Source organism: Neofelis nebulosa, chromosome 15, assembly GCF_028018385.1.
Source record: "Neofelis nebulosa isolate mNeoNeb1 chromosome 15, mNeoNeb1.pri, whole genome shotgun sequence".
NCBI classification, from domain to species: domain Eukaryota; kingdom Metazoa; phylum Chordata; class Mammalia; order Carnivora; family Felidae; genus Neofelis; species Neofelis nebulosa.
The window spans coordinates 48206338-48229010 of NC_080796.1; the positions used below are offsets into that span (position 1 = coordinate 48206338).

At 48.8% G+C, this 22673-nt stretch overlaps 1 protein-coding gene and 1 long non-coding RNA gene across 4 annotated transcripts in view; one reads left to right on the plus strand and one right to left on the minus strand.

Moving 5' to 3' along the window:
- Nucleotides 1-1961: 1961 nt before the first annotated feature.
- CHI3L1 (chitinase 3 like 1) lies at nt 1962-10744 on the minus strand. Of its 2 annotated transcripts, none has more exons than XM_058701601.1 (10): nt 10532-10744; nt 10260-10289; nt 9121-9322; nt 8571-8627; nt 7800-7950; nt 6603-6724; nt 5181-5304; nt 4270-4452; nt 2860-2976; nt 1962-2616 (listed from the first exon to the last, which is right to left on the minus strand). In XM_058701601.1, the coding sequence occupies exons 1-10, from the start codon at nt 10665-10667 to the stop codon at nt 2476-2478; spliced, it is 1263 nt and encodes a 420-aa protein (XP_058557584.1). In that variant the 5' UTR covers nt 10668-10744; the 3' UTR covers nt 1962-2475. The 2 variants fall into 2 exon arrangements, with proteins under 2 accessions (XP_058557584.1, XP_058557585.1); XM_058701602.1 differs by having other exon boundaries at nt 10562-10739.
- The window catches only part of LOC131496224 (uncharacterized), a 37598-nt gene continuing 17900 nt past the window's right edge, over nt 2976-22673 (plus strand). For both annotated transcript variants that reach the window (XR_009254383.1, XR_009254384.1), the window contains exon 1: nt 2976-3861. This is a non-coding gene — a long non-coding RNA (uncharacterized LOC131496224). The remainder of the gene's footprint in view (nt 3862-22673) is intronic.

Sequence of the window (22673 nt, forward strand, 5' to 3'; positions counted from 1 at the left end):
CTGTGACCTGTAGTGACACCCCTGTAGTGACACCTTCACGCACGTACCCCCAGAGACACGCACGAAAACATTCACAGCAATCTGATTTGTAATAGCCTGCGCCTGGTGAAAACGGCTGTTCCTCAATAGCGGAATGCATCGCTATGACATCATCACACAGCATCACGGGCGTAGGGGTGCGCCTGTAATCAATCCAAAATACGGAAGGAAATGAACAAACTTCAGCTGCGTGGACGATCTCACAGACATAATGGCGAACGAAAGGAGGAAGGCTCGCGGAACGGGGAAATCCCGTCCGCGTTCAGTTCAAAGGCAGGAAACGCCAGGCTCTCTTTCTCGAGGGGCTTCCGTAGGTGGTGAGGCCGCAGAGGAAAACAGGGGCAGTCAGAACAGGGGCTGCCTCGAGGCAGAGGGCCGGGGAGGTATGTGATGGTGGAGTTTCAGGAGCACTACTGAGGTCTCACTTCCTGTCCTGGGTGGTGGGTACGCAGGTTTTCACTAGTTACTAATTCTTTACATTAAACAAATACATTTTATGCACCCTTTAAGAGTATTTTGTTTAATGTTTATTTATTTTTGAGAGAGAGAGAGAGAGGCAGAATGTGAGCAGGGGAGGGGCAGAGAGAGAGGGAGACACAGAATCCGAAGCAGGCTCCAGGCTCTGAGCTGCCAGCACAGAGCCCGATGCGGGGCTTGAACTCAGAGACTGTGAGATCATGACCTGAGCTGAAGTCAGACGCTTAACTGACTGAGCTACCCGGGCACCCCTTATGCACTCTTTAGCATGTACGATATATCCCATAATTTAAAAATAAATACACGTGTCATTTATTTAGGGCCCTCAGCCATATGAGTGCTCTCCCCCTAGCCGGGGCTGGCCACACAGGAGTGGGGCCGCCTTTCACAGCTGGCTGTCTTCTTTGGGGAGTGGCAGCGGAGGGTCTGGAGAGCCTCGGGGTCCAGCCCTGCCTGGGTGCCTGTGTCCTCTACCAGGTGACTCAGTGTCCTGCCAGGCAGGGGGCGGGCCCTGGAGACCCGATCCCCATCCCTGGCCTCTGACTCTGCAGCTATAAGTGAATGTGACTAACTCTGCAGGCCCCTGAGTCAGCCCTTCGGAGCCTGTCCCGGACTGGGGGAATGGTGGCTCTAGGAAGGAGGAGGGGGGTTGGCTGCCCTGGAGGGTTTTCAAAGACTCTTGTGTGAGGGGGTGGGCGAGGGGCAGGGATTGAGGGTGCCTGGCCCCCCTCTCCAGCGATGAAATGCCAGGTAACCCCCTCCCCCCATTAACTCCGGCCAAGTTCTCATTTTCTTTGCCTTTAGCAGGGTTGTGACCTTGGGATCAGTTGCACTGGCCCAGCTCCAGCTCGTTCAGATTTGAAGGTGGCCAGTAGGTACTTCCTTCCCTTTACCTCTAACCCGTGTCACAAACCACTAGGCCAAGTCACAAATAATTCCCTCCAAACAGGAGGGAATCCACACATAATTCTCTTTGACTTTGGAGTGTACATCTGGACTCTTGGGTAGAAGGCATGCCTGGGGCCCTGGGAGTGCTGATGAGGGCATTTCTACCTCATAAAGGCTGGAAGACTGGCTTGTCTTCTGAGCCCATCACATCTCATCTATATTCCTGTCCCATCTGCCTGCCACCTGCTGTCCCTGGTCAGCCTGAGCAGAGGAACCTTGGTCTCTGCTTGGGTTGAGGGCCGAGTGTGTCCTAAGAGGGGAAGACAATATTTGAACGGCCATCAGCCCTCTTGGGTTAAGTCCACAGCAGATAGATCTGCAGAGGCTGGCCTTCTTTGGGGACCCTCTGGAGCCCAGTGGAGGCCAGGGTAGCCTCACCTCCTACAAGCTCAGGGCCCCCAAGCCTGAAAGAAACGAATCCAGCCAGAAGAGATAGGGGAGGGGAGCCCAGGGAGGGTCCCACCGGGCCACAAAGAGAGACTGAAGCTGTACCAACACACCATTAAACTCTGGTGATTTATTGAGCAGCCGCTGTGCAATTAGGAAAGGGAAGTAGGAGGGGAGACATAACATTCCTGGGTGCAGGTTTCAAGTTGGGCTTCGCTGAGGGTGTAATTACTGTGGCCGCTCCTTTGAGAGTGACGTTTGGCTCCTCGGTGGTAGAGTTGGCCAAAATGGGGTCCTTTGGCAAGGAGGCTTGGGGGTAAGGGAGTTGAAGAAGTCCCCGTGTGTGGGGCTGGGGTCATTGAGCATTTTCATAAAGCAGCAGGTGTGTGCTGTCCCCGTGGCTTACACTGTGCTGGCCCCCATGCCTTACCTGCCTGTGGCCCTGCCTCTACCTGCTTGTCCACTAGAGCTGAGCTCAGATGGCTTCACTGTGGCTCTCTGCGTGGGGTCCAAGGGAGGGAGACTGAGGCTTAGTCGGGGACTCAGAAGGGTGGGCGATCCGGCTCCCGGCCGGCTGGAGCCAAGGGGAGGGGCAGCCCTGCCCCACCGTGTGCAGGACAAGGGCTAAGCCGCAGCGAGCGCATCCTTGATGGCAGTGGTGAGAGGGAAGGGCAGACCCCGGCCACAGAAGGACCCCCGGAAGTCATCCAGATCCACAGCCCACACCATGGCACCAGCCAGCTGCCTGCTCCTCAGGTACTGAACCTGGAAAGGAAGACCCAGAGTGGGCGGAGCTGGGTTCCCTGGGCTAGAGTGTGTATGAAGGGAACGTGCCGCCTAGGCCCCTCCCCAGGGAAGAAAACAGCAGGTGCCTCAGACCTGACCGTCCCCCACCCCCCCCACCTCAATAACCCAGCTCCACCCTCAGTGCAGGTGACCTGACTCTGGCCGCTTGGAGAAGGGTTTCCCTCTCCCTCTTCATCCCGGGGCATGGCCTTGAGGACCTACCTTGTTTTTGACGCTCTCCTGGTCATCGTACCCCAGCCACTGGTTGCCCTTGGTGGCATAGGGGACCTTCTGGACAGAGAGTCTATGGACCGCGGCTCCCTCGAGGAAGTCACAGATCTGAGCAGAAAACGGGGCAGGGGTGGCATGGGGAGCTGTGTGAGACTTCTTCGCAGGTCACCGAGGAGATGCCATTCTCCAAATCTCTTTCAGCCTCTTGCTTCATCCTGCTGACTACATCTGTCCCCAGCACTGCCCCCTCCCCAGCTCAGATTGCAGTCTTCACGCAAATTTATGTAAAGCAGATGCAAATGCCCTATGGTTCTGTGGGTGCTGTAGCCTGAGGGCATTAAAGGGACTCTGGTTTGCTTCTGGTATTTTTTTAAATACACTTTATTGTCAAATTGGCGACCACACAGTGAGTACAGTGTGCTCTCGGTTTGGGGGGTAGATTCCTGTGATTCATCGCTTACATGCAACACCCAGTGCTCGTCCCAACAACTGCCCTCCTCGATGCCCATCACCCACTTTCCCCTCTGCCCCGCCCTCCGATCCACCCTCAGTTTGTTCTCTGTATTTGAGTCTCTTATGGTTTGCCTCCCTCCCTCTCTGTAACTACTTTTTTTTCCCCTTCCTTTCCCCCATGGGATGCAAACTGGTGGAGCCGCTCTGGAAAACAGTGTGGAGGTTCCTCAAAAAATTAAAAATAGAACTACCCTATAACCCAGCAATAGCCCTGCTAAGAATTTACCCTAGGGATACAGAAGTGCTGATGCATAAGGGCACATGTACCCCAATGTTTATAGCAGCACTTTCAACAATAGTCAAATGATGGAAAGAGCCTGAATGTCCATCCACTGACGAATGGATAAAGAAGATGTGGTTTATAGACACGATGGGATACTGCTTGGCGATGAGAAAGAATGAAATCCGGCCATTTGCAGCAACGTGGATGGAACCGGAGGGTGTCATGCTGGGTGAAGTAAGTCAGTCAGAGGAAGACAGGTATCGTATGTTTTCATTCAGATGTGGAACTTGCTTCTGGTATATCTTAAACGGGGATGTGGGAAATGATGGGTTGACACTAAGGACTGGCTCGAGGCTGTACAGAGGGCCAGAGGCTGGGGCAAAACAAAGAACCCGGCTTTTAGCCACCGCTCTCTTCCGGGCTGGGAGGAAAACTCTGACTCGGTGGCCAGAGGAGTATCTGGGAGGTTAGCAGTGCAGACCCGCTGTGCCTTCAGGAGACGTAGTACCAAGAGGCCTGACTCCCCCCTTCCTCCTCCTCAGGGTGCAGTGTTCGCTGGAACGTGTTTTTATTCCCAAAGGAGCGAATGGGGGGGTGAGGTGGGAAGCTCACCTTCCCCAGGGCCTCTGGGAGTGTGGGGATCTTACCTTCTCCCTCGTGCATACCTCATAGTAGGCCAGGATCCCTTCCTCCTTGGTGAACTGGCCTGGTAATCCGGGCCCGGAGATTGGGGCTCCCACACCCGTCTTGGAGGAGGCCAGAGTGAAACTCCTCCCGAAGGCGGGGATGCCCATCACCAGCTTATTGGCTGGGGCCCCCAGCCTCAACATGTAGCCCACGGCGTAGTCCTGGCAGGGGGGAGGAGGGGAGGGCATGAGCAGTTAGGGGAACTGGCCATGCAGGACAGGTAAGATCATACAATTGTTGGTGCCACCCTGACGGGCCGAGCTCCAGGTCTGCCTTGCATCTGGGATTCCCTTCCTTCCGGGAACTGATATACCAGTCTAAAATGCATTTTGTAGGGACGCCTGGGTGGCTCGGTCTGCTGGGCACCTGACTCTTGGTTTCGGTTCAGTTCATGATCTCACGGTTCCCGGGAGGGAGCCTCCGGTCAGCACTGCGCTGACGTCTCGGAGCCTGCTTGGGACTCTCTCTCCCTCTCTCTGCCTCTCCCCTGCTCATTCTCTCTCTCTCTCTCTCTCTCTCTCTCTCACACACACACACACACACACACACATAATACATAAACATTGAAAAATGCATTCTGTAGTTTCATTCTCAAAAAAATTGTCTTAGGTATAGGAAGGGATTATTACTATTTGGCAGCCAATCAGATGATCGGCTCAGGTCACACAGCAAGCGAAAGGCTGTTCTAGATTAGACTCCTGCCTCGTCCGTTCCGGAGCCGTGGAGAACTCATAGACTTCGCGCCTTAGTTTCCTCATCTGCAGAGTGGGCCCCATAACGCCTCCCTTGCAGGAATTCCTGAGGTGCACAGGCTTGGTGTGTGAGCCCTGGCAGGTGACAGGTGTCTGTGGTCCCTTCCTGGCTGGCCACCCTCCTTCCAGGCACTCACGACATTGTTGAATCTGTCAGCACTTTTATCCTCCGGGCCTCGGAACAGGGGGCTATGATGTCCTGTGGTCTGACGCCAGGCTCCGTGAAAGTCATAGCTCATAACGCTGATGAAGTCCAGGTGTCTGGGGAAGAGAGGTCAGAGGGCGAGGCAGGAAATTAGAAAGGCATCCATCAGCCCAGAGCGTCGTGAACAAGGGGAGGCAGGAGACAGGCCATTAACCCAAAGCCCCGTAGGGAACCTGTGATCCACTGTCCAGGCCGCGTGACCACTTCCCCTGGGCCACGCCCCCGGGGGGTGGGCTCAGAGCCCCACAAGTGCATTTAAGGCAAGAATGGAACTCTTCTGTTATGCCCCCGGCACACATTTGGGAACTGGCTCTATCCTGCCTCCTGCCCTCCACGTCAGCCACGTTCATCTTAGTGAGAGCAGATTAAAAGCGGCATCGAGGGGCGCCTGGGTGGCGCAGTCGGTTGAGCGTCCGACTTCAGCTCAGGTCACGATCTCGCGGTCCGTGAGTTCGAGCCCCGCCTCGGGCTCTGGGCTGATGGCTCGGAGCCTGGAGCCTGCTTCCGATTCTGTGTCTCCCTCTCTCTCTGCCCCTCCCCCGTTCATGCTCTGTCTCTCTCTGTCTCAAAAATAAATAAAACGTTTAAAAAAAAATTTTTTTTAAAGCGGCATCGACAGACAGCCTGGTGGGGACGGAGCTGGACCAAAGGACGCACTGGGGTGGGGAGGGAGGGTTACACGCACGTGGGTGAGAGGGACCACAGGTAGGTTGTGTGAATATGAGCCTCAGGTGTTCTGGGCAAATGGTTGAGAACCGCCTAGTTCCTACCTCCTAAACGATCAATGTAAACACTGCATCTACACCTCCCCAAATTCTACAGATTCTAAAAAGTCACAGTAAAGAACCTTCGTTCTTTATTCCCAGGTTTCTTAAGCTCCATGTCTTTGTTCCACTGCGACATCAGCCCCGCTGGGCAGTGAGCTGCTCATTCTCACATGCATCAGGGGGCAGGGGGAGAAGGAGGGATGCACAGAGCGGGGGTCGCCCGTGTGTGTGCAAGCACACGGAGGCGGTGCAGAAAGGCACAGTTTTCTTGCCGCAGTCCGGCATCTCCAGTGACCAGCACTCTGTGGAGAAAAGCCTGGTGTGGAGGAAACGTCCCTCAGTGGCTGGCCGGTTGGCATATCATTTCCTACTTCCTTTTCCACAAATACCTTCATAGAAACTCTCCCAACTGGTTAGCACAATCCCCCCAGGGACTACTATGCCCCCATTTGACAGATGGGAAGACCGAGGCGCAGAGAGGGGAAGTGACTTGCTCAAGAGCACACATCAAATGTGTGGAGGAACGGGGACTAGAAATCCAGTCTTCTGACTTTACGAGGAGCGCTGGGGCGGGGCGGGGGACTCACGGGGATATCTGGGCGATGTCATAGCCGTTGTCGATGGCAACCTTCCCTGCAGACACGGCTGCGCTGAGCAGGAGCTGTCCTGCTCCCCTCTGGGCTTCCCTTGCAAACTCAGCCTTCATTTCCTGGTTGGGAGAGATGCAGGGGAGTGAAAGGGGCCCCGGCTGTGTGAGAGGGAGCCTGGTGAGAGAGACAGAGGTCCCTGAGCATGTCATTGGCTTTCCCCATCTGCTGGGCTCCCCAACCTGACAGGGCTTCGGTGGAAATGATAAAGCAACCAATTCACCTTGGGCTCCCCCATCCTTCTCCTAAAAAAACCTGTTTGGACCAATCACATCCCCAAACCCCACACACACCCATCGACACTCAGTCGCTCCCTGTCCTAGAGGGACCATGAGGACAGACGGTGATCCTAGTTGGCCCACAGGTCAGGTTGGAAGAAATTTGCTTTGCGGTCTGTTTTGTTCAAGCCAGTACGTGAGATGACAAGATTGAAGTGGTCTTTAAATGTACATTTAGTGGTCTTTAAAATTAAAATTATATCGGTACTGTGGACAATTTATTTAAAAAAATTTTTTTGGTTAATGTTTATTCACTTTTTGAGAGACAGAGACAGAGTGTGAGCAGGGCACGGGGCAGAGAGAGAGGCAGACACAGAATCGGAAGCAGGCTCCAGGCTCCGAGCTGTCAGCACAGAGCCCGATGTGGGGCTTGAACCCATGAACTGTAGGATCATGACCCGAGCCGAAGTCGGACGCTTAACCGACTGAGACACCCAGGCGCCCCTTGTGGACAATTTATTTAGGTGATCACTCTGTCCCTGGGGTAGTGGAGATGCTTGGGCTGCTGTCAGATGTGGCCAAGTGTCCCCAGTGCGGGGCATGCTGGGTAACGGGCATCTGGGACCAAACAGTGGATGATGATGCCGCCCCACTAAGTGGGTGCCTGGCCTCCTGCCTCGGAGGACCCCAGCCCACCTCCCATCGTGTTAATAAGACGTCTTCCTTGCTGTGTAAGATCTTGGGGCACAGGCCAGTTCGTCTTTCCCATCCCAGGACCCCGTGGCCAGGAGGTGTCAGGCCCTCTCTGCCTGCCCTCAGGAGGCCAGCAGCTAAAGACCACTCGCGCCCCACCCCCCCGCCCCCTGGTGCCGGCTCAGGTCCCCAACGTCCCCACCCCTCTCCCGGACCCCACCAGTACCTTGACCAGGGTGGTGAAGTAGGGCTTGTCTCTCCGCCCAGGGTGGAGCCAGGCCAGGTCCAGCCCATCAAAGCCATGGGTTCGCAGAAATGGCGGCACCGACTTGATGAAAGTCCGACGACTCTGGGTCGTGGAGGCTATTTTGGAAAATCTAGGACCCAAATCACCCCAGTAGAGGGCTCAGTACCGACGTGCTGGGAGCCTTGGCCGTCGGGAGGGATTTCTGAAGCACGTGCAGCCGCGGGCCTGGGCCCCACAAGCTCTAGAAGGGCATGGCTGGGATGGGACCCCGCTCCAGGCATCTCAGAGACAGCTTCTGTAGTGTCATTTTCGAAAAAATTGTCATACGAGCCAAGCCACTTTGGAAAGGTCATAACCCGCACCTCAGTTTCCTTCTCCGTGAAGTGGGGATCCTGACCCTCTTTCACAGCGCTGCCGCGGGGATTTCCTGTGACCGTGGCTGGATGGGTTGCCCGACATGTAGCAATCACTCTTTACGTGGCAGCCAGTAGGGCCACGTCTCCCCTCCTTTTTAAGCCCTGCTCCAACCCTACCCACCCCAGGGAGTCCTCCCAGGCTGTCAGCACTCCGTGTGACTCTCTGCAGGGCCCTCTCCCTCTCTGGGCTCTGGTTTCTTGGCTATACGTGGGGTGGGCGCCTGACAATCATTTAGGCCTAACCGGTCTGGAGCCCCCGTGACCCCGTAGAGTGGGTGGGGAGACCTACGCCTCCTCACCCCCATTCCATCAGCCTTTGGGGGATGGGTCTTACCTTTGAGAACCAAAGCTCCATCCGCCCACAGACAGAAGGGTCTTCAGGTTGGGGTTCCTGTGGGGAGCAGGGAGACGGGAGGGCCGGCGTGGAGTGAGGCTGTCGCGACACCGGCTGGCCCCTGTTTGGGAGGCTGTCACAGGCTTCTAGCTTAGGTGGGATGCCTTTCCGACCCTGAGAATCAGGATTCTAAGAGGCATAGACCTTGCGGCGGTCACTCTGAGGTACACTGCCCATTTTTGTTCCCCTGAGTGGGGAAGCCGGGATATGGCAAAATAGAGTCATGAGTATTTTCCGTGCTTCCTGGAGAAGCACCCCCAGTGGGGGAGAGGGCTCCCCTCAGCCCGCCTTCCAGAGCCTGCCTCTGTCGTCACCAGATATGGCCCAACACGTGCCCTCATCGCCTGCTCCCACGGAAGCCCAGGCCCTCCCACTCCCCACCCCAGGCCCCGGGGGCCCTCATCCATCCTCCCGAGCAGAGGCACCCTGCCCTGGGACCAGCCAGCCCCGCCCTACATCTCCTTCCTTTCCTGGCAGCCTGTGGCCCGACCTGTCCTTGAGCGTGTTCAGCGTGTCGTAGAGCGTGACATCATTCCACTCCCAGGTGTCGATCTCATCGTTGCTGATGTTGGCAAAGCTGTAGATGACGTGGGTGCAGAGGAAGGGGTCGATGGCATCTGGGAAGCAGCTCCCATCACCCTCCCGGTACTGGGACCAGCTGGTGTAGTAGCAGACCAGTTTGTACGCAGAACCTGAAGACGGAGCCCGGGGTGGCGCCCGAGCCAGGACTGAGCCAGGGGGCCTCTGGCTGAGCCCCGCGCCGAGCACCGATGGGGCACTGGGCGCTGGGGCCGAGATGTGAGCAAACTTAGAATTCTAAATGCAAGGGGCTGGTTCGGTTCCCTCTGCCTCTGATGAAAATGAGGCTGATTCTGAAAATGCTTTGAACAGATTAAATGCCGTGGATGAATATCCTGTAGACTTAGGACACGGCGCTGCGTGCACGGAGGGTAGGGGCTGGTGAATAAAGGTAAAATGGGGCTCGGTGCAAGTAAAGAAGGCTTCCTGGAGGCAGTGGCTTTGAAGGAGAGGAGGGACCCAGCCCAAGACGGCTGGTTCAGAAGACCCTGGCCCTCAGGGTGGAGCCTCGCAGATCCTGCAACGTCGTTGATCGGGGCCGCTCTGGCCCATTTCTTCTCTGCCTTCCTGCGGGAGTGTCCCTAACTTGTCACCCACCCAGAATGGAGGTCCCCAGGCCCCCTCAGCCTGTCCCCCAAACTGGGGCACAATCGCAATGGGCCAGGAAGTTCTTCTCCTCGTTCTAAGTCCTCCTGCTGCAGAGGAGGCCTTTTCTGCCCTCTTGGTTATGGAGGAAGAACCGTGGGCGCCACTCCCCCGTGCTGCTTACCGGGCCCATGGGTGGTGCTCACCAGGCCGTGAGTCCAGGCCTTCATCGGACCCGAGCCTTTGAAGGGTTTTTATTTTGAAAATTTTCCAATACACAGAAAAATACAGAAGAAGAGTGTAAAAAACATCCATATGCTTATCACCTTGGTTTAACAAATGCTAATATTCCCGAGCCATTTGAATCACAGAAGACACTGGGAAGGGCTCCCCTCTGCCAAGACTTCATCCACATCACCCTCATCAGACCCCTGTCTCCCGTGACTTGAAAGAGGGGTTACTTACAGCTCTGGAGCAGCACCAGGACCACAAAGCCTGAAGGGAAATCCAGAGTCAGACCCCCTGTGAGTACATCCTGCCCTTCCTTTCTGCTCACCGCTCCCCCCCTTCCAGGCAATCTAGGGGTTAACACCATTTGCCCTGGTGCCTCCTCCTCCTCTTCCTTCTCCTCCTCCTCCTCCTTCCCTCCCCCCCCCCACCCCCCCAGCAGGTAGGAGGCCAGCCTCTCTGTGCAGTGGCTCTGTGGGCTATCTCTGGCTCTCAGCCTGAAAACGCACAAGCAGAACAGCCTTGACCAGTCCAGAGACCTGTCTGAGCCGCCCTCAGAACCATCCTGGCTGCAGCAGAGAGGGGCACGGTGTGGCCAATTCCAGTGCCCTCAGCTCCTGGTGTCCAGCTGCTTAGATAGGGCATCTTCCCCACACCTCGCACTTCCTTTTTATATCTGTCCCACTCCACTCCCACGAGCTCCAAAACGTCTCATTTATGGGAACTGACCCGTGTGGAGGAAGAGGAACTACTGTGGCTGGGACTCGCAGGGGAGGAGCTCTGTGGGCTGCCAGAGAAAGATTGAGAAACCTTGGAGAGTTTTGAAAACCCGGGCCAGGTCTTCAGGAGGCATGTGCCACCCACTGGGGTGATGGTCTGGTGACTCCTGGGTGAGTGACCCAGCCTTATTCCCAGAGACCTGCCTCCCTTGCCTTCTGCCCACCCCACCCCACCCCACCCCCACCTTTCTGCCTGCAGTCTCCCAGCTTTCCTAGCAGCCTCTGCCCCTTTGCATCGCCAGCCCTCCGTCCAGGGCCCTGGCCGGGTGGAAACTGGGCACAGTGAGTTCTGTAACCCGCAGCGGCCCAAACAAGGCTGTAATTTCTTTTCTCCCCAGGTCAGCAGTATCCTGCCTGACCTGCTCCCCACGCAGGCTTTCTGTCTCCGAGCCTGTTTCCCACAGCCTGGCCTGAGTCAGGTGAGGCTCAGACAGCCTTTTAGCGATTGATGGGCTAATTTTTTTTTTTTAACTTTTATTTTAGAAGAGAGAGAGAGAGAACTCCCAAGCCGGGGAGGGGGCAGAAGGAGAGGCAGAGGAGAATCGCAGCAGGGAGCCCAACAACATGCTGATTATTTTCTAATGGAAAGCTGCAGAGGAGTGGGAAATTCCCTGGACTGCTCTCAGGCCTGCAGCTGTTTTGCTTTCCTTTTTGAAATTCCAGTTATAGGATTTGTTGCCAACCTGGGGCTGCAGTGAATTGCCACAGAGTTAATTCCCGCAGTTCTGGATTTCCCCCCAGGAGCAGATCATTCCAGAAGATCGATAACCTCCATGATCTCTCTCAGTGATGCTCCTGAAACCCACACCTAATGATGTCACACCCACCCCCCCAAGTCCTCCTGTGACTCCTTATTACTCTCAGGGTAAGAACAAAAAACTTCCTTAAAAAATGTTTTTTAATGTTTATTTTCAGAAAGAGACAGAGCACAAGCAGGGGCAGAGAGACAGAGACACAGAATCCAAAGCAGGCTCCAGACTCTGAGCTGTCAGCACAGAGCCTGACGCGGGGCTTGAACTCACGAACCGTGAGATCATGACCTGAGCCGAAGTCCGATGCTTAACTGACTGAATCACCCAGGCGCCCCCGGAACAAAACTTCCTAAGGAGGCTCTGCATGGTTTGCCCCCTTTGTGGGGATACTTTTTTTGGCCAAAGCTCCAGGGCAAGCCCATTCTTTGCAGGCTGTAAATTAATTAATAGGCAGTGAGTGAAATGTCCCAAATTCCAAGAGCCAGAGCAGCTCAGAGGGCTTCTTAACAAAGCCCTATTATTTTTACCACAAAATTAGGTAATAATCTGACGTTAGCCACCCTGGTTTCACAGCCTTCTCTTGGTGAGTGAGGTCTCTCCTTCTTTCCTCCCTTCCTCTCCTCTGTAAAACTGGGACAAGTCCCCTTTATTGTATGAGGAGTGGACAAAAAGGAGTTTGTCCAGGGTCACTCTGTGCATACTAAAAGGGTCACTGCTTTTCCTTTTAAGGCGACTGCCTCCTTTTGGACCCTGGATGGCAGACAGTGGTAACGCCAGTCAGTGATAGCTTTTCCTCCTTCATTTGGGCACTGAGAAGCGAACTTCTTCTAAACTTTAGCAGAACTGTTACAAAGTAGCATGCAAGAAAAAGTTTCATTACAGCGGGCAGGAGGTTAAGAAGACCCTTCCCATTTTCACTCTTCCTTTGTTAAAAGTTATCTCATAGGCTCAGATCTGCCTAAGCCTTGTTGTCCTCTGTCCCTCTCCAGACCAGTTTATTAATTCTACACGTTCTGCATGAAAGCGGCAGTGTCACAACAAATGGCAAAGATACTCCTGGGCCTGCCTCATCAGTGTGGCTAAGTGTTCCCTAGCTCAGCGCCTCCCAGCCTCCTCTCACCTCCTGCCCCCTGCATCCCCACCTCCACCCGTCTTTCATACCCTTATATTTGCTCTACTGTCTCCCACCACAGGGCTTTTGCACATGCCATCCACTAGCCTGTCAATAACTGAAGGACCTGAGCTTTTATGCTGCTTGCCAGCTAATGAGATAGACAGCCACAGTTTCATGGATTCTGGCAGAAGACATGAGAATCCTAGGTCAGAAGCAAAGGACTTATTATTCATTGCGGGGCAAGAAGCATGGATTTCATATTTGTGTCCTTTCCTGTGATGAGAAAACAGCTATTTTGAATTGCAGCCTCAGCATTTTATAGTATGACAACTCTGCTCACCCTCAGAATCTGAACATTTAGATAAGGACCCGAACTTGGGATTCCTGCTACAAGTTCCTGCTTTTCTTTTCTTTTCCTTAAAAAAAATTTTTTTTAATGTTTATTTATTTTTCACAGAGAGAGAGAGAGAGAGACAGAGCATGAGCGGGGGAGGGGCAGAGAGAGAGGGAGACACAGAATCGGAAGCAGGCTCCAGGCTCTGAGCTGTCAGCCCAGAGCCCGACACGAGGCTCGAACTCACAGACCGTGAGATCATGACCTGAGCTGAAGTCGGTCGCTGAACCGACTGAGCCACCCAGGTGCCCCTTTGCTTTTCTTGATACACCTTTTAAAATAATCACTTAGAGCTGAGCTGGTGAAAAGTTACTGACCTCTGCCCCAAGCAGCTTATAAGTAATTGGTGCTTTTTCTTTGTCTCTTGCCCGCTGGTGACCTGGGACAGAGGACCGTCCTTCTCTCTAATTACCATTTATCCTCATTTCTGAGATTTGTAAGTGAGAAATCTTGTGGCTTTACTACTCTTGTGTGACTGCACTGAAACTGTGTGGAGGTTTCCCAGAAAAACAAAAACAGTACTACCCTACCAGAAATATAGCACTGCCAGGAATTTACCTAAGGGATACAGGGGTGCTGATGCATAGGGGCACATGTACCCCAATGTTTATAGTGGCGCTTTCAACAATAGCCAAATTATGGAAAGAGCCCAAATGTCCATCAACTGACGAATGGATAAAGAAGATGTGGTTTATAGACACAGTGGAATACTCCTTGGCGATGAGAAAGAATGAAATCTGGCCATTTGCAGCAACGTGGATGGAACTGGAAGGTATTACGCTAAGTGAAATAAGTCAGTCAGAGAAGAACAGATACCATATGTTTTCACTCATATGTGGACCTTGAGAAACTTAACAGAAGACCATGGGGGAAGGGAAGGGAAAAAATAGTTACAGAGAATGAGGGAGGCAAACCATAAGAGACTCTTAAATACAGAGAACAAACTGAGGGTTGATAGGGGTTTGGGGGGGGAGGACAAAGTGGGTGATGGGCATGGAGGAGGGCACCTGCTGGGATGGGCACTGGGGTGTTGTATGGAAGTGATGAACCACAGGAATCTGCCCTAAAAACCAAGAGTGCACTTTACACGCTGTATGGTAGCCATTTTGACAATAAGTTCTATTTAAAAAAAATAAAAAATAAATATTTACTGAGTTAAAAAAAAAAAAAGGGGCCCCAGGGCATTCACTTCCCCAAAGTGGGAGCTTTGATGCTGAGAGAGGTACCTAATGACCACGTGTGGATGGCTTGTGTCTCTCCATCCAGCATGTCATAATCTGCATATCCTTTTCATTTTTTATTTTATTTTTAAAAATTAATTTATTTTTTTGTGAGACAGAGAGAGAGAGAGTGCCTGCGCATGCACAAGTGTGAGCTGGGGAGGGGCAGAGACAGAGGGAGAGAACCCCAAGCAGGCTCTACACCCAGTGCAGAGCCCGACGCGGGGCTGATCTGAAGCCATGAGATCATGACCTGAGATGAAATCAAGAGTCGGACGCTTAACTGATTGAGACACCCAGGTGCCCCAATCTGCATACTCTTAATATAACACACCAGCTGTGGGGCCCCCAACACACTTCCCTTGGCCCCAGGTTCCAGGGGTGATGTTGGAACAGCCCAGGTGGATCCTGTGTGTGCAATATCTTGTGTCACGGCGGAGGAACCGAGCTTGAGGAACCCAAATATTTTACAGTGAGCGGTAAGCCTGACTCTCCTTGGACCTTGGGGGAGACAGTATCTTTATTATACTGGACAGTAAACAAAGCTGCCTTTTGCTCCAGGGGAAAACACTGTTTCTGTCTTCCAAGGCTGTTTGCTATACAAACATAATCAAAAAGGTAGTCTGGAACAAAGACGGCCTGTTCTTCTGTTCAGAGGCTGTGCAAAGGTGCCGTGGGGACTTGTCTCCCCACACTGCCCTTCTGTGGCCAGTTTACTCCTACTCGTCCTTCACACTGAGGCTCAGCAAGCACCTTCAGAAAAGGCAGACGCCCCGGGGAGGGATACCGCCCGAATGGAGCTGTCAGAGTACTTTGTATCCCTTTTCCTAGTACCTGACTGGGTTGCAAGTTTACATCTTGCGTGTGGATGTGGATGCCTTATTAAGGTCTGCCTCCCTCACTAGGCAACAGGTACAGTAGAGGCAAGGACTGGGCCAGTTATTTTTAAATTTTATGTTTTTCAAGTTCAAGTTCAATGAACATACAGTGTTATGTTGACAACTCTGTACATTACTTAGTGCTCATCACAGTAAATGTATTCTTCATCCTCCTTACCTGTTTCGCTCATCCCCCTGGCCCACTTCTCTCCGGTAACCATCAGTTTGTTCTCTATATTTAAGAGTCTGTTCTTTGATTCTCTCTTTTTCTCTTTGTTTGTTTGTTTTGTAAATTCCACCTATGAGCGAAGTCGTATGGTGTTTGTCTTTCTCTGACTTATTTCATTTAGCGTTATACCCTCTAGATAGACCCATGTTGTTGCAAATGGCAAGATTTCTTTCTTCTTTATGGCTGAGTAATATTCCATTGTATATGTAAGTATAAACTTTATCCATTCATCTTTGAATGGACACTTGGGTTGCTTCCATATCTTGACTATTGTAAATAGTGCCGCAATAAACATAGGGGTACATGTATCTTTTCAAATGAGTGATTTTGTTTTCTTTCAGTAAATACACATTCCTAGGAATTATTAGGTCATATGGCAATTCTGTTTTGAATTTTTTGAGGAACCTCCATACTGTTCTCCACCGTGGCTGTACCGGTTTGCATTCCTGCCAACGGTGTGGTCCTTTTTCTCTACATCCTCGCCAACACTTGCTGTTTCTTGTGTTTTTGACTTTAACCCATTCTGAGAGGAGTGAGGTGACATCTCACTGTGGTTCTGATTTGCATTTCCGTGATGATGAGTGATGTTGAACATCTTTTCATGTCTGTGTTTGCCTTCTGGCGGCTCTCTTCTTTGGAGAAATGTCTGTTTATGTCTTCTGTCCATTATTAATTGGGTTACTTGGGTTTTTTTTTTTTTTTTTTTTTTTTTTTTGGTGTTGAATTGTAGAAGTTCTCTATATATTTGAGTACTAGCCAAGATTGGGTCCATTTTATTCACCGTTGTATCTGTCCCCAGTGCTTGGGGACACATAGTAGATGCTTAGTAAATTTTTTTTTAAACGTTTATTTATTTTTGAGACAGAGAGAGACAGAGCATGAATGGGGGAGGGGCAGAGAGAGAGGGAGACACAGAATCGGAAGCAAGCTCCAGGCTCCGAGCCATCAGCCCAGAGCCCGACGCGGGGCTCGGACTCAAGGACCGTGAGATCGTGACCTGAGCTGAAGTCGGACGCTTAACCGACTGAGCCACCCAGGCGCCCCGGTAGATGCTTAGTAAAGAACTCACCGAATGACTGGATAAATGAATGAATGAGTGATGTCAAGATGGCACATGACTCCAAACTCTTCTATTTTGAGTTTGGAACCTGCTGTTTGTGAAATTTCATCTCACGCAATCATTCTTGTCACTCTCAATAAGACTCTATGCTACACTGGTTATCCATTTACTCATTCAACCAAGGCTTATTGAGCACTTTCGTTGCACCGTCAGAGGTGGCAGGGACAGAAAGATGAGTAAAAACAAAGTCAGTCCCCATCCTCTTGAAGTATACAGTCTGGCCAAGAAGACGGACATGAAACAGAGAGTCACATAAAGAAGTAATTTATTACAATTGGGAGAAGTTTACCAAAACAGTTCTGAAGGTCGGGAGACTTTATACTGGGGCGGCGGTGGTGGTCTGGGTGTCAGGGAAAGCTTCCGTAGGAAGTGATGTGTAAACTGAGGTAGGAGGGAAGGCTAGGTGCCGGCCTGCCTAAAGAGCATGTGAGGCAGAAGAAGCAGAAAGAGCCGGTGTAGGAAGAGGCCGCCATGTTCCAAGAACTAGAAGAAGAACTCAAGAGCGTTTGAGGCAGGGAAGGGAGTGAGGGAGGCACAGGCGAGGCTGGGTCAGGATCCTGAATGTGGACAGAACTACCTCTCTGAGGACAAGTTCCTGGACCCCTACGGTGGCCTCTTGTGCGTAGCCGTTTTGAGGATCCTTTCCTTTTGCGTAGGGTGTCAGAGCAAACAGATGCGGTGTGAACTTCCCACCAAACATTTGAAGGGAAGGGTGTTTTTTTTGGCGGACGAATTTTTCCTCCAGATAGGAACTTCGGCCAGGTGGGAGTTCAAATTCGTTTCCAAAACCTCAGCTCCAGCTCTGTGTTGCTGTTGGAACACAGCACACGCCACCAGAGACTCAGAAACATTTAGACAAGAAAACAATTACTTGGGGAAATGGAAAAGGAGTCAGACTTCAGAAAGAGAGACTGGCCTGTCAAATACAAAACGCAAGTATTTAAAGGGAAAAACAGATGACCAAGACTACCACATTCATGGTGGAATTCAGCTGCTTCTTACACGTTCATCATGTTTACAACCTTTCTTCACTTAGCCTCATCAAAATCAGGGATAAAATTGTTTTGGTCAGAGCATCCATACTTTTGAGAACGAGTCAAAGCTAATTATTTTGGAGGCCTGAACCAGTCAGGATAAGTTGTTTTTGGTTTACCTTCCCATGAACAATGTCCACACCCCACCAACTGCACCCCCAGTGGTGGGTACTCAGTCATGAATGGAGCAGGGTCGGTCTTTGCTTCTACAGTTTTTCTTTCCTCGTGGGCAAGTTCTTGCTGTTGAGAAAATTTAAATTCGATTAGCTCAATGTCTTCAAATTAATATTTTTATTTATTTATTTTTTTAATTTTTTTTTTAACGTTTATTTTCTTTTTGAGACAGAGAGAGACAGAGCATGAACGGGAGGGGCAGAGAGAGAGGGAGACACAGAATCGGAAGCAGGCTTCAGGCTCTGAGCCATCAGCCCAGAGCCTGACGCGGGGCTCGGACTCACGGACCGTGAGATCGTGACCCGAGCTGAAGTCGGAGGCTTAGCCGACTGAGCCACCCAGGCGCCCCTTCAAATTAAAGTTTTATTTTACTTGATGAAAATTTACTTCCATAGGTATACCAAGCAGCATTGATTAATGCATAAACGTTTTCTTTTTGAATGGCTAACAAAACTTGAGCTGTGTGATACTGATGCTTTATGGTGAACTTCTGTTTGGAGGCTTTGTAAAGCTCCTCGGGTTATAAGTGACTCTTATGTGTCAGAAGGATCTTTACTATCTTTATTAGCATGATTTTCTCTAAAATTCCCGTATGTGTTAATATTTCTGGACTGCCAGGAAGTGAATATTTTTACTACCTGTAAGGCTGGAATTTCTTGAGTCATAAGGGCTGTCCCAGAGAAGTTTTCCTGGGAGGACTTTATAGGTGTCATTCCCCCATGTAAATCGTAGTCTTTGTTCCTTATGGGTTTGTCACACCTAATTAAGTGGGATTTTTGGCATGGTCAATATCCAAGAAAAAGGACAGATTCTTATTGAACCTATGCAAATAACCTACATGGTCGTAAGTATCAATTCCCTCTAGAATTCCCTGATGTCGGTTAATGTAAGTATTAACCATAATGAAGCCAATTCATTTAGTCCTAGGTAACTAATATTTGTTTTTGCTGCTCTTGGGTTAGGTAGACTACATCTGCAAAGTTTTATGCTTTTAAATTGTTTGCATATGCGACCACTCAGCTCTGCTGTTGTAGTGATAACCCAATGAGCAGTTCTTTGTTGATATTTTTCTATTATTTCTTCCAGAAGACTCATTCCTAATCTTGAGCTTGTAGCAGCAGCCTTTATTAGATGCAGGGAAAAAGGAAATATCATCTGTAATTATAAGATTAATTATCATCTGTACAAATGAGATTAAATGGTTCTAGTTAATCAACAAGAATGGAGGAACTTGGGAGTCTTTTATTAAGGTATAATATGCAATCAGTTTGTGAGACCGAGGGCATTAGCAAATCCCTAGCGCCTTTATTTTATGCCATAAAGTAAGAATGTTACCAATTGACGAGGATAATTAAACCTAGGGACAAAATTTAAAGTCAATGAATGTGTTGACAATTATCGTGTCAGTCTCTGTACACGAGTATCAGAATGTTCCTTTTCAAAGTGAAATGTGAACCTGATCGTTTTCACTAGAATCATGGAAATGTTTAAACCAATGCATTTTACTTATAAATACTTAGTAAAACTGAATGTTTCTTTTTGATGAGCAGGAATAAATAGGACGACTCTGACAATTGTGTCGGGCTAATCAACCATGTGGAGAATGGCAAACAGAACTCATTACTTTTCATATATCCCATTTCATAAAGTGAAAAAATAAGTCCATGCGTTAACGATGGCCGTCTCGAAAACCTATCAATGGTTTGGTGTGAAAGATGTCTTCACAGTTTTACTCTTCTGCATGAGGGGCCCGAATTTGGGCAAGGTCAAATTTGAAAGAGTTATGAATTTAAGTACGAGATATGAACTTAATTATTGGACGGCAGAAACTAGTTATAAACAATGCTTTGACAATATATTTTTAATTTTTTTTAAGTTGCTTTATTCCGACAGAGAGAGAGAGTGAGTGGGGGGAGGGGCAGAGAGAGAAAGAGAGAGAGAACCCCAGGCAGGCTCTGTGCTCTCAGCCCAGAGCATGACATGGGGCTCAAACTCACGAACTGTGAGATCATGACCTGAGCCCAAACCAAGAGTCGGAGGCTTAACCGAATGAGCCACCCAGGTGCCCCAGCAATATTTTTTTAAAAAAACATACAGAAATAGGTAGTAATTATTTAGGAAAATTAATGTTTTCCAAAAGAAGGACTTTATGTTAAAATGTAAAAAAAATATGCCAAAACAACAAAGAATTAACAGAATCTGTTTATAAAAAGGGACTTGCATTTTTTGGGAGTAGGTTATGTTAGTTAGAAAAACGGGCAGCAGATCTCAATGGTGGGTGTGTTCTTTGCATAGATCATTAATGTAACAATTTATAGTAAAGAATACAATACTCATGAATAATTTAATTAACATCAAGCCAACCCATTTAAACAATTAACACGTCATTTCTCCTTTCAAACTCATTATTTATAGCTACTTTATACATAAGAAAATGGATTTTACTTTCCCCTTGGACCATCCAAGCTTGTTGCATAACCTCAAATTTGTCTCTTACTATTTTCTTTTATGTTTTGCACACAGACATTTTTAGTTTATGATAAAAGTTTTCTTTTTTTTCTCCTGATTAAAAAATATATCTGTTATCTTGCATGTACATATTATTATAACTGATCTTTTTTTTTAATCTTTCTTTTAAAACTCTGTATGTACATTAACATAACCCAAAGGCATTTATACAAGCTTTCAACCTGTTACTGCTGGCTATGCTATGCTGTATTAAATAACAGCAGGGGTATTTTAAAATGATGCTGTTCGAGTATCCAAACATTGCTTATTATTAACTCAAATTAATATTAGTTTAAGGTCTTATGGTTAACTAAGGCTCTGGAAGTTATAATCTGACACATTCACACGTGTGTCCTTTTAGCATTCTACAGAATAATCTTTTTCTATAAAGATACTACCCTTTATTATTAACTTACCTGAACTCTGTATTTTGCAATTTTGTAATCTTAGATAAATTGATGTTAGTTTATGACCAGGAAAAATGGTAGAGAAAAGTTAGGCAATTCAAAATAATTGCACTTTCTACAGGCAAATAAACCCACATTGTACAGACTAGAATATTGCATTCACATTGATTTTATGATGGTGGTAGAATCAGGGAGAAGGCATAGAGGTGCTTATAAACCCAAATTATTTTTTATTTATTTATTTGTTTGTTTGTTTATTTATTTATTTATTTTTTCCAATATGTGAAATTTATTGTCAAATTGGTTTCCATACAACACCCAGTGCTCATCCCAAAAGGTGCCCTCCTCGATACCCATCCCCCACCCTCCCCTCCCTCCCACCCCCCATCAACCCTCAGTTTGTTCTCAGTTTTTAACAGTCTCTTATGCTTTGGCTCTCTCCCACTCTAACCTCTTTTTCTTTTTCTTTTTTTTTCTTCCCCTCCCCCATGGGTTCCTGTTAAGTTTCTAAGGATCCACATAAGAGTGAAATCGTATGGCATCTGTCTTTCTCTGTATGGCTTATTTCACTTAGCATCACACTCTCCAGTTCCATCCACGTTGCTACAAAAGGCCATATTTCATTTTTTCTCATTGCCACGTAGTATTCCATTGTGTATATAAACCATAATTTCTTTATCCATCCACCAGTTGATGGACATTTAGGCTCTTTCCATAATTTGGCTATTGTTGAGAGTGCTGCTATAAACATTGGGGTACAAGTGCCCTTATGCATCAGTACTAAACCCAAATTATTAAACCAGTTTAATTTTTCCAAAGAATCGTCTTGATTATAATATTATACAAATTATTCTGCTTACACAATTATAGATGAGATATTAAAACTTTTAAGATGTTTTAACAGTCATGCTTTTGCTTATTTTATACCCTAGTAACCAAGATCACTAATTAAGCCATGTTTTCCCCCCTTTTTATAATTACATAGTTTAGCAACAAATTATAAATTTTAGTTTTAGCAAGAAAACTTAAATAGTTTTAGCAAGAAAAAAATTCTCAAAAAGTCAACAGATTTAAAGCATGAAAGTAGAAAAATATTTTAGAAATCTTTGGATTCTTCACACTTATGTGAGTGCTTGATATGGTAATATTTCTTTTAGGAAAAAGAAGTTTGCAATAGGTGCTTAGTCCATTAGATTTGAAAAGATCTTAACCATAATCTGACCTATTAACTTCCTCCAGGAGTGAATAAACTGTATCAGTTCGCTTGCTCAAAATGTTTTCCTTTATGTAAAATAGATCATTTTACCAACTCCTGTACAAGTTGGAGGAGCTAAGAGAATCTAAGATAGAAACAGGCACTACCAGCGTCTTTTAAGAAAGCTGATCAATTAAGTCCTATAATTAAGCACCATCAGGTCATTCGGAGGACGCGTTTTTGGAAGTCCGAGTAATTTGGGGATTTCCTTTTGAATTTAGCAGCGTACGTTCTCTCTCTTATAATGCCCACATCCCTCACAATAATAACCTCCTTTTAACCTCATATATAAGTTTCCGAAGAGAGGTTAATTTTGAATCATTCATTACTTAGGGACATTCAAGAGAGCTTTTTGTTTCCTTTCATCTTTGGTATAGGGTGTTCACCTTTGTCACTATCAACAGCTATTGGGACCATAATGAGTACACGATACAAACCAGAACTTTGGGAGGCATCTGGGTGGCTCCGTTGGTTGAGCATCTGACTTCAGCTCAGATCGTGATCTCACGGTTCTTGAGCTCGATCGGGCCCTGCATCAGGCTCTCTGCTGTAGTGCAGAGCCTGCTTCGGATCCGCTGTCCCCCTCTCTCTCTCTCTGCCTCTCCCCTCCTCACGTTCTCGCTCTCAAAAATAAACATTAAAAAAAAAAAAAAAAGCCAGAACTCCGGGATAAGGAAGAGCTTCTGAAATTAGAACAGAACTTCTACCGGTACCAACACGAAACATGCGAACACAGAACCCGATCAAGAGTTACAGAAACGCACACACAACCCTTTTTCAAACTCTG

What these genes read in the sequence shown, in the direction of transcription:
- CHI3L1 (XM_058701601.1), bottom strand. Translation starts at nt 10,667, where the DNA reads ATGCCCTATCTAAGCAGCTGGACACCAGGAGCTGAGGGCACTGGAATT. An exon ending in CCTGGTGCTGCTCCAGAGCT is followed by an intron (nt 9,323 to 10,259) that starts GTAAGTAACCCC and finishes CTCCGTCTTCAG; the next exon opens with GTTCTGCGTACAAACTGGTC. An exon ending in ACTTCACCACCCTGGTCAAG is followed by an intron (nt 6,725 to 7,799) that starts GTACTGGTGGGG and finishes TCTCCCAACCAG; the next exon opens with GAAATGAAGGCTGAGTTTGC.